Below are 15,134 nucleotides of genomic sequence, written 5' to 3' on the forward strand. Positions count from 1 at the left end.
GCAATTGCGGATTCAAAAGTGTGACGATTGATTGAACTGTTTGATTGTAGATGATTAGAAATTTTGGTTATCTTGTTCAACATCAATGGCTGCGAACAACCCCATGGGTATATTTGAAACACGAGGAAAACACTGATGGTGCTGCCAGTTTTTCTTGTTATAAAATCCAGATTTAAATTTTGTAACTGACATAAATTATGCATCTAGAACTAGAACACTACTGAATATGCCCTTACGTTCACTGCATTGCAATTATCATACCACTTGATATCATTTTATTTTCAGCGCAAAATAAACACAAAACGTCGGTTGATTTTTCATTAGGGCGAATAAGCAAGTGACAGTTTCTCTTTAATCACTCTCTCTTTCGATTATCGTGATGTGATTGAAAAGATTTTCTTTGATATCACTATTTTGTTTGAAAGTCGAAAGTTTCGGGTATCATTTCATGCAAAGAGTTGAGTGATAAACGTGAAAAACCGCTTGGTAATTCTCGGTTGATTTTCTTGGATTTCACAGTTCTGTTTGGAAGTCGACCGTTTCGAGCATCATTCTATGCAAAGTTATGTGCTAAACGTGTAAACCGCTTGGTAATTAATAGAAGAGAAAGTAAACAAAGAGAAACTGTCACTTGCTGTTACGGCCTTCTGGAAAATCAACCGAGGTCCGAGAATTAATAGAAGAGAAAGTAAACAAAGAGAAACTGTCACTTGCTTATACGCCCTTTTGAAAAATTAACCGAGAAATAACATTGCATCTTTCGGATAATTTTTCAAAAGGCCGTAAAAGCAAGTGACAGTTTCTCTTTGCTTACTTACTCTTCTAATAATTGCCAAGAGCACAGATAACAGATATACAGGCTCGAACAAAATTTTTCAAAATCATGTGTGAATTTCAAATTTGCTATACTTTGGAAATACTACTGCCACCTACTTGACTATTCACCGCGAGCTTTCAAAACGTTCCACTACATTCTGGAACGATAACAAAATCCTCCTGCCTGTTGCATAAATATTCGAACTATAACAATTTAGCACTTATCACACGATTTCCCTAAGTATTAGAGAAAAATTTATTTCCATGTCGTATGAATCACATGAGAATTCGATCGGAATAAAACAATAATAAAATTGCCATTTTAACCAACAGCGAAACAAAAATCTACCGTGAAGTGAATCCCGCATAGCGTTTTGGCTACCTGGACAGCCATGGCCACCAGACGGCTTCCAAAATTGATTCAGTGACGGTTGTCAAATTCAATTTGACAAAACAAAGTTGCCGGTATCTAAGTTAGCCGACCGTTTTCATCTTCTCACCTTCGCTGAAAATGTTAAAGATTTCAATGTGTAAAAATCCTGGTCGATACGGTTGTATCGTTTGAGTTGTATATCTGGCAGCGGTGAGACAGTCGGTCACCAGAATGTCTGCCAGCCATATGGTGGTGGCACCTTGTGTCGATCGTGGTGACATCTGCAAGTGTTCGACACGCTGATCGAACAAATTTTACACACAGTTCATATGTGAGCCTGTATATCTGTTATCTGTGCCAAGAGGTTTTCACGTGCATTACTCAACTCTTTGTATAAAATGATACCCGAAACCTTCCACTTTCAAACAGAATTGTAAAATCCACGGAAACCTTCATATTTACGTCGTAAGAATCGAAAGAGACAGTAAAAAGAGAAACTATCACTTGCTATTATGGTCATTTAAAAAAACAACCGAAAACTGTCAAACTTTGAAATGGGCCGCAGTTTTTAATAATTCAATTTTAATTTAAATAAGTTAACTACTAGGTGAAAACTAACTGCTCGACTGCCAAATGTTAGCTAAATGTTAAAATAATTCTCGAAATGGTTCACGACCTAAGTTACTAAATCCAAATTCGATACTATTTCCATTAGTTAATGCAGAATTTTTGTCAAATGTACAATATTTCTAATGATTGACCTGGCATCCCTGATCAGCATACGCTATAGAAAACATGCCGATTTTCACGTACTCACATTTTCATTCATCATTCCCGTAGTTCATTGATGATTTCCGTGTATAGTCACTATAGTCTTGTTTTATTATGATAGGTTAATCGTGCCGGTACTGTTTACATATCAATCTAAAAGTTATTGGAGTAAATATCCGAAATGTTCTTTCGAACCATACGTTTCAATGTTACTAGTTGGGTTGCCGGTAGTCGTAGGAGAAAGTTAATTGGGTAAACAATATATTCATAACATTATGATGCATTTGTATCATGCCTTTTTTAGGGTAATTGGAACTGCAGTGGCAGGTGGCGCAATCGCCACATACTTTCAAAAAAATGAAGCAAATATGGCAGCAAAAATATCTGTAAATAAATTTATGGCCGAACCGATAACTTCAACCAAAACATTAGCTGCTAATTCCAACGACATGAAGACTAAAATGGAGCTACTGATTATGAAGATTCAGGCAGACTTCTGTCGTGCGCTAGAAAATGAAGAAAACTTCGGTAAAAAGTTTACCGTAGATCGCTGGGAACGTAATGAGGGGGGTGGCGGAATCACTTGTGTTCTTCAGGATGGCGATGTATTTGAGAAAGCTGGTGTAAACATTTCTGTAGTGCACGGAATGTTACCAAAAGGGGCAATCCAACAAATGAAATCACGAGGAAAGGAGCTGGCTGACGGAGACTTACCATTCTTTGCAACAGGAGTGAGTGCAGTGATTCATCCCAGGAATCCAATGGTGCCAACTATTCACTTCAACTACCGTTACTTCGAGGTTACGGATTCCAAAGGTTACAAACAATGGTGGTTTGGAGGAGGTATGATAGTTGTTCGAAAATGTCGAGCTATTTTGTTTACAGTTTTATACTTTTAAGGAACGGACCTTACACCTTATTACCTAAATGAAGAGGATGCCATTCATTTCCATCGAGCTTTGAAAGAAGCCTGCGATGAACATGATAGAAATTACTATCCCAAATTTAAGGAGTGGTGCGACAAATATTTCTACATTCCTCACAGAAATGAGTGTCGTGGAGTTGGTGGTATCTTTTTCGATGATCTTGACACACCTGACGAAGATAGTGCCTTCGAATTCGTTTCAAGTTGTGCCCATTCAGTGATACCATCTTACCTTCCGTTGGTCAGAAAGCACAAAAACGAAACCTACGGAGATCGCGAGAGGCAGTGGCAGCTACTGCGACGAGGACGTTATGTGGAATTCAATCTAATTTACGACCGTGGAACAAAGTTTGGTTTGTACACACCAGGAGCTCGGTATGAGAGTATACTAATGTCACTACCTCTGACAGCAGTACGTATCTTTTTACATGACCCGTGAATATTGCTGTTCATTTTGTGTCATTTCAGAAATGGGAATACATGAACCAGCCAGATCCTGAGAGCAAGGAAGGTAAAATAATTGATGTATTGAAAAACCCAAGAAAGTGGTTATAAGCTCTACAATAACAGCAAAACTTTTATTACTTGTTTTTGTTTCTTTTTATGGATAAATAAATCAATTTATTGGAGAAGGTTCATCGCTAGGCACTCTGCTTCATTTAGTGTAATGTCTTTTACGTCGATAGCGATTTTTCGTTTCTTAGAGGATTTTTTATGCAAAGCTGTGTTTCCTTCAACTTGTTCATTTTTTCCTGTTTCAATAGAATACACTTTATCGGGATCTGGAAGCCAATCTAGATTGACACTGTTCTCATCATCACTACCGAATCGATCCTCGTCATCCTCCTCTGCTTTCCGTTTCAGTTTTTCCTTTTTAGCTATTCGTTTCGCCTTTTTCAGATTTTTGTATCGTTCCTTGTCGTCGATATCATTCAGGCGAAGTTGAGCTCGAGCTTTCTCGATATCATAAGCATCATTTCTCATCTCTTCTTCTAAAACATCACCATTATCATCGAAATTGATTTTTTTATTAGTTATCATTGATTTTTTCAGTAGTTTAACTTTAGTCAATTTTTTCTTTGGCTCCGTACTAGACGGGACATTAACCAAACTGGCTAGTTCTTGTACAGTTTGTTTCTTGACGGTGAACAAATCATCATCATCATCTTCGTCATTTTCATCCAACGTTACTTTAACATTTGTATTGACGTTCTTTGATTTACCACCAATTTTGGACAAAAAACGTACACGAGGGGTAACCAATAGTCCCAATGATTTGGCATATCTTTCCAAATCTAGCTTAGAAACATCAAATACAGTCTTATCTTTCATCAATGCAACCGATTTCACATAAGCAACGAATGCTCGTTTCGCCATTTCTTTCAGATCGGGCGACTGAGCCAAAAAAGATTGTATTTTTACCAACGGTGAAAACAGTTGCTTTTCATCAATGTTAATTTGGTTGATTGGTACCTTCGCCTTTTCCAGCATGCACATTACACCTGATTCTTCCTGTGGAAGTAAAACAAGCAAACTTTCGCCACTAGTGTTGAGACGGGCGGTTCGCCCAGCGCGATGAATGTATTGGGTGGCATCTTCTGGGCAATCTAACTGAACAACCCAATTTACTTTAGGAAAATCGAGACCTCGAGATGCAATATCCGTTGCCATTAGGCACACATTACTGCGAGCGCAAAACTCCGCGTAGATTTTGTTCCGTTTCTCCTGGTTCATGCCACCATAAAGCGGAAGAAGTAGAATGCTCGGACGAAGCTTACGAAATATCTCATAAAAGTATTTCACCTGCGAACAAATTGATAAATTTTTGAGTTTTTAACGAATCAAAAATAGTTTGCCATACCTGTTTGCAAGTGGCAAAGAACACAATAATTTTCTGTTTAGGGTGGGCCTTTAGAAATGACCACAGCATCGTCAGCTTGTCACCAAGTTCTATTGCTATGTAATTTTGTTGCAGACGATTTGGAGTCGTGTACTTTTCCGACTCGTGTGGTGCAATATAAACCGGATCCTTCAGATTCAAACGAGCTAAATCTTTCACTGATTTTGTTTGAGTTGCCGAAAACAGTAACGTTTGTCGTTGTTTTGGTAAATTCTCGATAATAGAATTCATAGCCATTTCAAAACCCATATCTAAACAACGATCAGCTTCATCTAGAACCAATATTTTGAGATTGGTGCAATCAAATAGCGGATTTTGATCCATGTGCTGTAGCAAACGACCCGGCGTACAAATGATAATATTCAACTGATGTAGTCGATTTCTTTCAAACTTTAGATTTTGGCCACCAATTATCAGACCAGTAGTGAAATCATGGTGTTTTCCAATTTTAGCGACAGTCTCAAAAATCTGCAATGCCAACTCACGAGTGGGCGTTATTATTAAAGCACCAAGTCCATCTAAACGAGTCCACTGACTAGCGAACAATTTTTCAAATACTGGAATCAGAAACGCAAGTGTTTTTCCGCTTCCGGTTTTGGCCGCCGCAAGAACATCTTTACCAAGAAGCGCCGGTAAAATTGATTCCCGTTGGATTGCAGTAGGTGTTTTGTATTGACCATTTGATAAGCCCTGAAGGGTCTTCCTTGAAAGAGGAAAATCCGAGAACTTACTGTGTTCTTCAACTTTCGTATTGGCATATTTATCTCTCAGTTGACCAATTTCAACAGTTTCGTCTTCTATTGAAAACTTCAACTTGTTTCCTTTTCGTTTATGCTGTGAGCGATTTTTAGGCTTCTCACTTTTAAGTTTTGTGTTGTGTGGTCCCTTATTTTCAAATTTGTGTTTTGCCATGATAATTACGAACTTTTTTTAATCTGCACTGGAATCGCCGAACTTGGCGCACATGTTTTTGTATACATTACTAACACGTACCCGAAAAACAAAATAATTATGTTGGGTGCTTTCAGTGTTGCCAGTTTGGTAGTGATTTTTTGAACAATTTATAAACACAAATTACAGATATACAGGCTCTAACAAAGTTTTTCAAAATCCTGTGTAAATTTCAAATTTGCTATACGTTGGAAACACTATTGCCACCTACTCGACTGTTCGCCGCGATCTTTCAAAACGTTCCACTACGTTCCGGAACGATAACAAAATCCTCCTGCCTGTTGTAGAAATATTCCAACTACAACAATTTTAACACCTATCACACGATTTCCCTAAGTGTTAAAGACAATTTTATTTCCATGTCGCATAAATCACACGAGAATTCGATCGGAATAAAACAAAAATAAACTTGTCATTTTAACCAACAGCAAAACAAAAATCTAGCGAGAAATGAATGTTGCACCCAAAGTTGTGTCTCATGTGAAAGCGCTAACCAAATAGTGGGGGCACCTCCTGTCGATCGTGGTGACATCTGCAAGTGTTCGCCATGCTGATTGAGCAAATTTTATACACAGTTTATATGTGAGCCTGTATATCTGTTATCTGTGCTTTTATTTTTGCTCAAAATTCCATTCCAAAATGATGTTAAGGGAAGTGTGCACAGATTTTACAGTCTGATTTTTGATTCTTTTACAGAATTTTGAAAAAAAAAATACCTGGCATCCTTGAGAATGACACCGATGAAAATGTTTCTTCCAAACCTGACACTGTTATTTTCTATAATGTATGTTTTCGGTTATTTTTTTCCAATGTCTAAAGGTATAATCCTAGTTCAATTATTTCATACCAGCTGAAAATTCATCACTTATCAGGGTAAAGTAAGAATATATCTATTCAAAATGAATAACGATTGTTGTATTTGTTTCACACGCCAAATTGCATTAACTAAAGATAACTCATCGGGTCATTTAAGTACGTCTAAAAACGATATGTTCAATATTTTCAAATTACCAGAGGTAAGAATTGAAGTTTTTTTTAAATAAATTTAAACATTCAATCAAATTTCAGGAGTTTCGAGCTCCACAATCGTTATGTGTTCAATGCTCAGAGAAGCTTTATCTGTCCTACACATTTTTCAATCAAATTATTCAGTGGGTAGAACAGCGGAAAATTTCGTTAGTAACCGCATCAAAACTCACAGATTCACCTATTGACAATTGCCCCAATAATTTGGATAATGATTCCGTTTCCAAATTACAGAGTCCTCTTAAGCTAGTTCATGGTGAATTGTCCGAGTACTGCCACTGTTGTGAATCATGTCGAAAGATTTTCAAAACCAATAGGGGATTGCAGCAACATTTGGTTTATTGTCAGTATTCGCAATCGAAACGAAACTTCAACTGTAAGCTGTGTAGTCGAGATTTTCAAACTAATGCCAACTACATTAATCATATGAAGTATCACCAAGATTTTATGTGTATTTTTTGTAACCGCGGTTGGATCACAGAAGTCAAACTTCTCGAACATGTCCAGAGTGTACATAGTGACCGTCTATTTCGTTGTGAGAAATGTTCAAGAACCGAAAGATTACGGAAAAATTTGAACCGTCATCGACGAGTGGCACACAATACTGAGCAAATCGAACTGTACTGTGGCCATTGCTCGTCTGGGGTTATATTCGGAAATATCGTAGCGTTGAACGAGCATATCCACACTGTACATAAATCTTTGGATCATCCAAGTGGTGTTTACGAGGAGCTGTTACATGAATCTCTTTTTCCAAAGGACTTAAGTTTAGTGTTAGAGACAGAATTCGAAAAATCTAATCAAGATGAGAATCAAGAAATGTTTCTCCGACATTTAAATCTTGTTAGAAATAGTGCCAATGCAACACACGATGCTACAGAAACGTCACAGAACCATAATAAAATGATTCTAGAGGAATTTTTGGATGAGGCTTTTGAGAATGATCAGATTTGGACCAAATATATTGAAGGAGGAGAAGAATATCTCATAGACAATTACGATTTTTATTTAGACGGATCATCTGGAAACAAGTTTAGTAAATATAAGTGTCCAAAATGTGAGGAAAACTTTGACAAACAGCAAAGACTGACAATACATTTGGCCGAAACTCATCAAGTTGCTTGTTTAATTTGTAATGATTGTGGGGCTAACTTCAATAAAATACGCAACTATAGAAGTCATCGTCAAGAGCATATGAAAGATAACACCCGGTTCAGAGAAAATATTATCCCGGAAGCCGAAGAGGCATTAGCCTTAGTACAGCAGGAAGAGAAGAAGTATGACATTCGTGAAACAGCCAGCAGTTATATCTACATCTGCAAATTATGCGATCGAAAGTTTCTCAAAAAATGTAATCTTGAAAAGCATCTATGCAAATTTTACTCCAGAAGTAAGCAGGTGGCTATGGAAACGGAGCACTTTATACCTGATTCAACTGTTTCCGAAAGCCTCTTCTGCACGTTGTGTGATAAAAAGTTCACTTCAGTTTCCGGATTGAAATACCACCTAAAACGACACACAGACGTTAAAGCATTTCCTTGTTTGTACTGCAACAAAACATTCACCGCAAATTCAAATCTAAACGCTCACATTCGTAATGTTCACTGTGAACATAAAAGCCATGTTTGCTCGGAATGTAACGCACGATTTGCTTGCAAGGATCATCTCACGAAACACATTCGTTCCAAGCATCGCCAGGAACGCCCTTTTCTATGCCCGGAGTGTCCGAAACGATACTTTCAGAAGTCTCATTTAAACGATCATGTTACTGCTACACATATGAGTTATAAGGCGTTCAGCTGTGAGTTATGCAGCACATCATATAGTTGCAGAGGATCTTTGAGACGTCACGTGGCGAGGACCCACAAAAATAATTAAATATTGAATTGTTATTCCATTTCAGTGAATCTAAAAATCAGCCAGCAAATAAATACAATAAATATAAGAGTTACAGTACAGTTCTTGACTCGTTACTCTAAAACATTAAATATGGTATTATTCTGATTTTCCTCTTCTTGTCGAATACCGCAACGAAGATCTTCGCCCAAGTGATATGATGGATTGCAATGATGTGTAGTGTAGTGTAGTGATTTTATCGAAGTCGGTAAATGAAATTTTCAAATCAAACTTCGTGCAAAGTTAAAAACAGCATTTAAAATAGCAGCCCGATCAGCAGTATCTGCGAAAAATATGTTTCAATTTTTTTGCAATTTTTTCATGTTTTCGATAATCTACATATTTATTACATTGGTAAAATCATGCGTTTAATATAAAATAAAATTGTTTGTCCATGGCGTATTTTACATAAAATACCTAATAGACGTAAAATTTGATCCGCAAAAACTTAGAACTGCGCATATATTCGAAGGCTCGCCAGAAAAACTAGCATTTTACTATGACTGATATGCTTTCTAAATGTTCTATGCAAAACGCAAATTTATGATTTGATTGCAAATCATCTTTAGATTCGAAAATAAATTTGTTGGAAATCGGTTAAACGAATCGAAACCACGGCATTTCGTCTATTCGTCCGTAAACGAGAATGGGACTTTTCGTTCGTACGAATGATGTCCGAATACACGTATCGTTTGAAGCTACACACTTATTTTCGGATTTTCAGTTCGGTAATATTTTTACTGGAAAATTCGTTATTTTTATCAAAATTACCGATTAGTCTGCTGTTCTTATTCAGCATATTTTGTTACCGAAATTCAGCTCTTCAAAAACATGTACTGAAAATTTGGCAATTATCTACCGAACTGTCTTCACTTTGAAACTATTCGGTAAATTTAATAGAAATCGTGCTGATCGATCAGTAATTTATCGATTTTTAGCGAATTGTTCGGTAAAGAGTACCGAATCAATGTGCAAAACGCAAGCACATAGCACGCCATATTGGTTTTTGTATACTGTGATCGAAGTGAATAAAATGGAATATATATTGAACAAAATCCAATCTTTAGATGTATCGTTATTCGAACTATTCAGTTTCACAATAAATGGATGCAATCACTTGTTTTTTTCTGTCGAAAGGCAGTTTCCGGTTATGTAGAAGACCTTGGACGCCATGTCTCTTTACATATCCGAAATCGCGATTTTCTTCCAGACGCTGTACATTGCGACTGTACATTTTCGAAATGTAATATGCGTTATAGTCGGTTCTGGTCTTCAAAAAGACATATTTTTGGATAAACATCCCCGAGAACCGCCATTTCAATCTGCATTTGAATATGCGGAACTAGCGGATAATGAGTCAGCAGATTCAATTAATGAAGACACTAAACATACCGAAACAGATGAAATTAAAAATTCTCGTGGCGCTAAAAGAACAAAGGATGCAGATACAGAAAAAATAAACCCGTTAAACGGTATAATTCAGTGGTTAAAGGTAAATAACTGTATTTTTTGTTTTTTTTTTAAATTCCATCTTGTTTATACCATCACAAAGAACGAATATATTAGTATTAATTAATTACGCTGTTATATCTGTGAATTTATATGTGTTATTCCAGGTTGATGACCCGTTTCCTGAGGTTAATTCCTATATCGCGATACTACTTTACAAAGCTGAAGGAGGAGCTATTATTTGGCGCGATCTTAAAATTCCAGTAGAGGGAGATATTATGTACTGCTTCGGATTACTGTGCCAGTGTTTTGAAGTATTCAACTGTAAAAGCCATCCTGCAGATAAACTGTTTTATTTGTTCATTATGAACACTTTATATGGTATTGGAACTCATACTACAACGGGTGAAAACTTTCGCCGAAGCTATGAGATGAAAGAAAATTAATGTTTTTTAAATCAAAAATATAACGGACGTTGAGCAATCAGTGGTTCAAGATATTTTTTCCGAAATTTCAAATGAAATAATTTAATTCAAAATTAATTTTCTGCTGCACTGAACTGTAAAAATTACTGATTCAATCAGTTGGCTTAACCGCTGGTTCGGTAACTTTTCAACGTAAAACAAATGCTGACTAAACAGCAATATTTATTGAATCCTCATTAACATTTGCTGACCAGTACAGTTAAAAATGAAAATTCGAACAAACTTCAGTTTTACTGAACCTTCGTCAATTAATAAATTACTGAACAGATTACCGTACGTTCAGCTGTGTAAAAGTCGGTAAAATATTGCTGAAGTCGGTAAAGAAAACTAAGTGTACCAACTCTATAGAAGCTAACCGCTCGATGCCCACTTTTCCACACCTTCTGTTTCTGTCAACTACACAAACTCACATCGGATATACTGGTCCTCGGAAACCATTTCCAGATGTACCGGAAATAGTGATTAGAAACCTCCGTTCCTCTTTTCTCCGAGATGCCTAAGCCGAATTTCACGAACAAATGGCCCAAATAAAAGGTATTCCGGGACTACAGGGAGTAGTGTGTTCATAATTTCAAGCCGTCGTTTAGACCGACGTCGAAAAAAACGGAAAAAATTCTCTAATTTTGAATCAAAACTATTTCGATTTGTAGGCTATGCTAGTTTACGCCCGAACAAACTTTCCTGTGAGCAGTGTTTCAAAAACACCACAGTAATTTCTGAGAATTTGAGTAATATGAGAATAGCATCATCAAACTACTAAAGGGATTAAAACAGTTTGTTTTTACTTACCGTGTTATATATATATATATATATATATATATATATATATATATATATATATATATATATATATATATATATATATATATATATATATATATATATATATATATATATATATATATATATATATATATATATATATATATATATATATATATATATATATATATATATATATATATATATATATATATATATATATATATCTATATATATAAAAATGCAGAGATCATTCTTTGTAATCGCATCACGTAAGAACGGATGGACGGATTGAGATGCTTTTTTTTTTTGTTTGATCAGTTTTTACCCCCACCGGGTTCGTACATCAAAAAAATTAGGAAAACTTACCGGAAAAATGGGAAAAACCAATAAAGTTATTTTGTATGGATAATGGAATTTTCCACTGCAAAAGTCGCCAATGATTGCTAGATCTACAATTGATGTTTGGCGCGCAAGAAGATGCTCAGTATTTCGCCGTTGAAGAAAAGAATACTAGATCTTTGGAAAATCGTTTGGCGCGCAACGAGTAGATTTGGGTGGAGATTTTACATGCATGATTGATTCGTCATTTGGAAACATACCGTAAACAGAAGCACAAGTTCTAATGTCATTTACCAGTAGATGTAGTTAGATGAATTATGTTGGCCATCGTGGGCGTGAGTTGAACAAATAAAATTATGTAACGATTTTTTTACGTATCAATGATAGGATTCTGCTGTTGAAATAATGAGTTTAGATGAAAATATTTTCCTTGCATTTAGCATGTTGAAGTTTGTTCAGCCGATTCGGGTGAGTTTTCAAGAGTGGTTTACTTCAAAACGGATGGTATTCATGACATTTGTAAGCTGCTTAAGTCAAATCATTTCATTTTCCGAACTTTGGATTATTTGACGAATTACCATATGGGAATCGTGAATATCATATCTGAAGGAGAAATCGTGGCATGTAAGAACCATTAGTTGTGAGATCTGCTGTTTTATACATTGGTGTACAATTTATATCACAATGTTTCCCATGGGTTATAATTTTTTGTTTCGGGGGGGGTTTGAACCCCTAAACCCCCCCCCTGTATACGCGCCTGACTTTAACGATAAGAGGAATACTGGTATAATCACTCCTCATGTTCACTCCGCTAGAACAGAATATTGATTCTCAGGACTAAATACTAAGAAAAACGATGTGGTGGCTCGACGAATGAGAGACCTTTTGATACAATTCTTGAACGAATCCAGCGTTCATGTCAAAGTTAATGGACACAATATTTAATAAAAGGGTAATTTGAACTTTCGAATGTCCAAGTATTTTTCATTTTATCGCTAATTCGTTAATCGAAAATTGATCCTGTCATTATCCTGCTACGAACATTCATCAAACACGACTAAATAATATCACTAGCGGTGAAGCAAGTTATGGACAACCGTTCAAAATTAGTTTATTACTTTCGATAATCCCTAAGGATTTGCTATTAAATTTTTAAACGTCTTCAGTACAAATAAGTCTTAACATTCAATGACAAACAACCATCCCCGAGGGCTGCTTTTGGAAATTTGTGGGGTCAATTTAAAGTGTTTATCTTGGTCATCTCTTTTTCATCCATCTGTTAATTTGTTTATTTGTTTATTTAGGAGCAAGGGAAAAGCCTGCTGGAGCTGAGATTTTGGTTCTCCTTCTCTAGCCGGCATAAAACCTTCTCATCTTTTGTATCAATAGATAACATTTGACCAAATCATACATAACGAAATCTTTAGTTACCCTTATTTAAACTACAAAGCTAACTAACAACTATTCATATCGTCTAATTATGTAAATAAAACTAGCGGGAAAAGATTCGGAGATAACGGGTTTTAATGGTGTTACGAGATAAATTGAAATCAAATTCATCAGAGCAAGTATTGAATACGCGGCACATACTCGAAAACGGTTCATTGAAGCCATAGTTAGTTCTAGCACGAGGAATTCTGAGAAAGGGATTAAACCGCAAATTACGCCGAAGAATGTCAAAACTTAGCTGTTGTAGGAGATCTGCACTATCAATTCGACATTGGATGTGGTCCGCGACGAAAACAGCTTTTTGTGTATCACGGCGGACAGATAGCAAATCGAAGTGTATGAGCCTACAACGATTTTCGTAGCTTGGAAGATTAAATGGATCTCTCCAGGGCAGGCGACGCAAAGCAAAACGAATGAACTTGCGCTGAACAGTTTCAATGCGCAGCTTATCAGTTTGGTAATATGGTGCCCAAACAACAACAGCATACTCCAGTGTAGAACGAACTAGAGCGCAATATAACGATTCCAGGCAGTATATGTTATTGAAATTTTTTGAGATGCGAAAGATGAATCCTAGCATCTTTAATGCTTTAGAGATTCTATGTGATCTTTGAAACTAAGTTTTGAATCCAATAACACTCCTAGATCCTTATTTGATGTCTCCCGTTTTAGTACAGCTTGCGGAATAGTGTAATCATACATGATCGTGGTTCGTTTACGAGAGAAGGAGATAACGAAACATTTGAAGGCGTTTATAACCATTCTGTTGACGTTACACCAGTTAAAAAATACATCCAACTGTGACTGCAAGAAGTTTGAGTCGTTCAGATATTTGATGAGATGAAACAGTTTGAAATCGTCGGCGAATGATAGCTTCATGCATTGCAATGCGCAATTCAGATCATTTAGATATAGCAGAAATATGAATGGTCCTAGATGGCTTCCCTGAGGAACACCAGAGCTCACGATGAATGATGGAGTAACGCAGTCGCCAATTCTCACGGTCATACTGCGACCAGTCAGATATGATTCAACCCAATCCATCATCCCACATGTCACATCTTTAGTTTGAGAGAGATCTACAATCTCTGTTCAATACACTGACTCGAAGGATGAGATGGCAAACGGTGCATTTGTTTAGTTTTTGCGTAACAAAAGCATTGAACATATCCACAATAATTCTTGATGATATTTCTTCTTCGGGACGAAGTTATTGTGTTGGATATGAATTTGTCGTAATTCGTTTATTGTAAGCCAAGTAATCAGTAAAATAATGGAAAGAAACATTAACTCTGCAACTGGCAACTCTGCTGTTCGAAAACACAAATTTAAAAAAATAATTTCAGGCGAGACGAAGTTCGACGGGTCAGCTAGTATATATATATATATATATATATATATATATATATATATATATATATATATATATATATATATATATATATATATATATATATATATATATATATATATATATATATATATATATATATATATATATATATATATATATATATATATATATATATATATATATATATATATATATATATATATATATGATGGCGCTCACCACACGATTATGATGAGGCTCATCTGAACCCTACGTTGTGTTTAAATTGTACGGAAATATGAAGTCTGGGACGGCTTCCAACTTAAGCCTGGGACGGCTTTCGTGCAGATTGGGACACTGCGGACACTTCGAATACATTAAGCCATGGTACGGCTTTCGCACGGGTGGGGACACCGCGGAACACTTCGGATGTGATGTAATAAACTGGTACGCGTTTATTCCTGATTAACTGACTAGTATATTAAAATGACTATGACAAACAATTACTATGACTACGACAATCACGACGAATATAAAAACTTAATATACTATCGAAGTACCGTAGTACTGTAGTACCGTAATACCGTAATACCGTAATAGGTATCGTAATACCGTGAAGAACAGTATCGTGCCTGATCTGATCTGCACTGCCCTTA

At 36.1% G+C, this 15,134-nt stretch overlaps 3 protein-coding genes across 7 annotated transcripts; 2 read left to right on the plus strand and 1 right to left on the minus strand.

The window, feature by feature from the left end:
- Positions 1-1,971: 1,971 nt before the first annotated feature.
- Positions 1,972-3,521, plus strand: LOC131433063 (oxygen-dependent coproporphyrinogen-III oxidase). 2 transcript variants are annotated; one of them, XM_058599819.1, is made up of 4 exons: positions 1,972-2,212; positions 2,265-2,803; positions 2,861-3,297; positions 3,354-3,521. In XM_058599819.1, exons 1-4 carry the CDS (start codon positions 2,142-2,144, stop codon positions 3,438-3,440), a joined length of 1,134 nt encoding a protein of 377 aa, XP_058455802.1. In that variant the 5' UTR covers positions 1,972-2,141; the 3' UTR covers positions 3,441-3,521. The 2 variants fall into 2 exon arrangements, with proteins under 2 accessions (XP_058455802.1, XP_058455803.1); XM_058599820.1 differs by having other exon boundaries at positions 1,972-2,203.
- Positions 3,476-5,794, minus strand: LOC131433059 (probable ATP-dependent RNA helicase DDX10). Its single transcript, XM_058599810.1, has 2 exons — positions 4,747-5,794; positions 3,476-4,688 (listed from the first exon to the last, which is right to left on the minus strand). Exons 1-2 carry the CDS (start codon positions 5,695-5,697, stop codon positions 3,507-3,509), a joined length of 2,133 nt encoding a protein of 710 aa, XP_058455793.1. The 5' UTR covers positions 5,698-5,794; the 3' UTR covers positions 3,476-3,506.
- A 692-nt stretch (positions 5,795-6,486) lies between these two features.
- LOC131433060 (uncharacterized) lies at positions 6,487-10,918 on the plus strand. Of its 4 annotated transcripts, XR_009230016.1 has the most exons (4): positions 6,487-6,609; positions 6,688-6,752; positions 6,805-10,150; positions 10,275-10,917. XR_009230016.1 is itself a non-coding variant. In XM_058599813.1 (3 exons), exons 1-3 carry the CDS (start codon positions 6,636-6,638, stop codon positions 10,277-10,279), a joined length of 336 nt encoding a protein of 111 aa, XP_058455796.1. In that variant the 5' UTR covers positions 6,487-6,635; the 3' UTR covers positions 10,280-10,918. The 4 variants fall into 4 exon arrangements, 2 of the variants coding, with proteins under 2 accessions (XP_058455796.1, XP_058455794.1); XR_009230015.1 differs by having other exon boundaries at positions 6,487-6,752; XM_058599813.1 differs by having other exon boundaries at positions 6,487-6,752; positions 6,805-7,018; positions 10,275-10,918.
- The last annotated feature ends 4,216 nt before the right edge of the window (positions 10,919-15,134 follow it).

This window comes from Malaya genurostris, chromosome 2 (genome assembly GCF_030247185.1).
Source record: "Malaya genurostris strain Urasoe2022 chromosome 2, Malgen_1.1, whole genome shotgun sequence".
Classification (NCBI taxonomy): Eukaryota; Metazoa; Arthropoda; class Insecta; order Diptera; family Culicidae; genus Malaya; species Malaya genurostris.

Bases quoted from the DNA above. Each gene is read 5' to 3' on its own strand.
- LOC131433060 (XM_058599811.1), top strand. From the start codon at position 6,636: ATGAATAACGATTGTTGTATTTGTTTCACACGCCAAATTGCATTAACT. The intron at 6,753-6,804 runs GTAAGAATTGAA...ATCAAATTTCAG, and splicing joins ATATTTTCAAATTACCAGAG to GAGTTTCGAGCTCCACAATC. The intron at 7,019-7,079 runs GTGAATTGTCCG...CAAAACCAATAG, and splicing joins TCCTCTTAAGCTAGTTCATG to GGGATTGCAGCAACATTTGG.
- LOC131433059 (XM_058599810.1), bottom strand. From the start codon at position 5,697: ATGGCAAAACACAAATTTGAAAATAAGGGACCACACAACACAAAACTT. The intron at 4,689-4,746 runs GTATGGCAAACT...ATTTGTTCGCAG, and splicing joins TCTTTGCCACTTGCAAACAG to GTGAAATACTTTTATGAGAT.
- LOC131433063 (XM_058599819.1), top strand. From the start codon at position 2,142: ATGTTCTTTCGAACCATACGTTTCAATGTTACTAGTTGGGTTGCCGGT. The intron at 2,804-2,860 runs GTATGATAGTTG...TATACTTTTAAG, and splicing joins ACAATGGTGGTTTGGAGGAG to GAACGGACCTTACACCTTAT. The intron at 3,298-3,353 runs GTACGTATCTTT...GTGTCATTTCAG, and splicing joins TGTCACTACCTCTGACAGCA to AAATGGGAATACATGAACCA.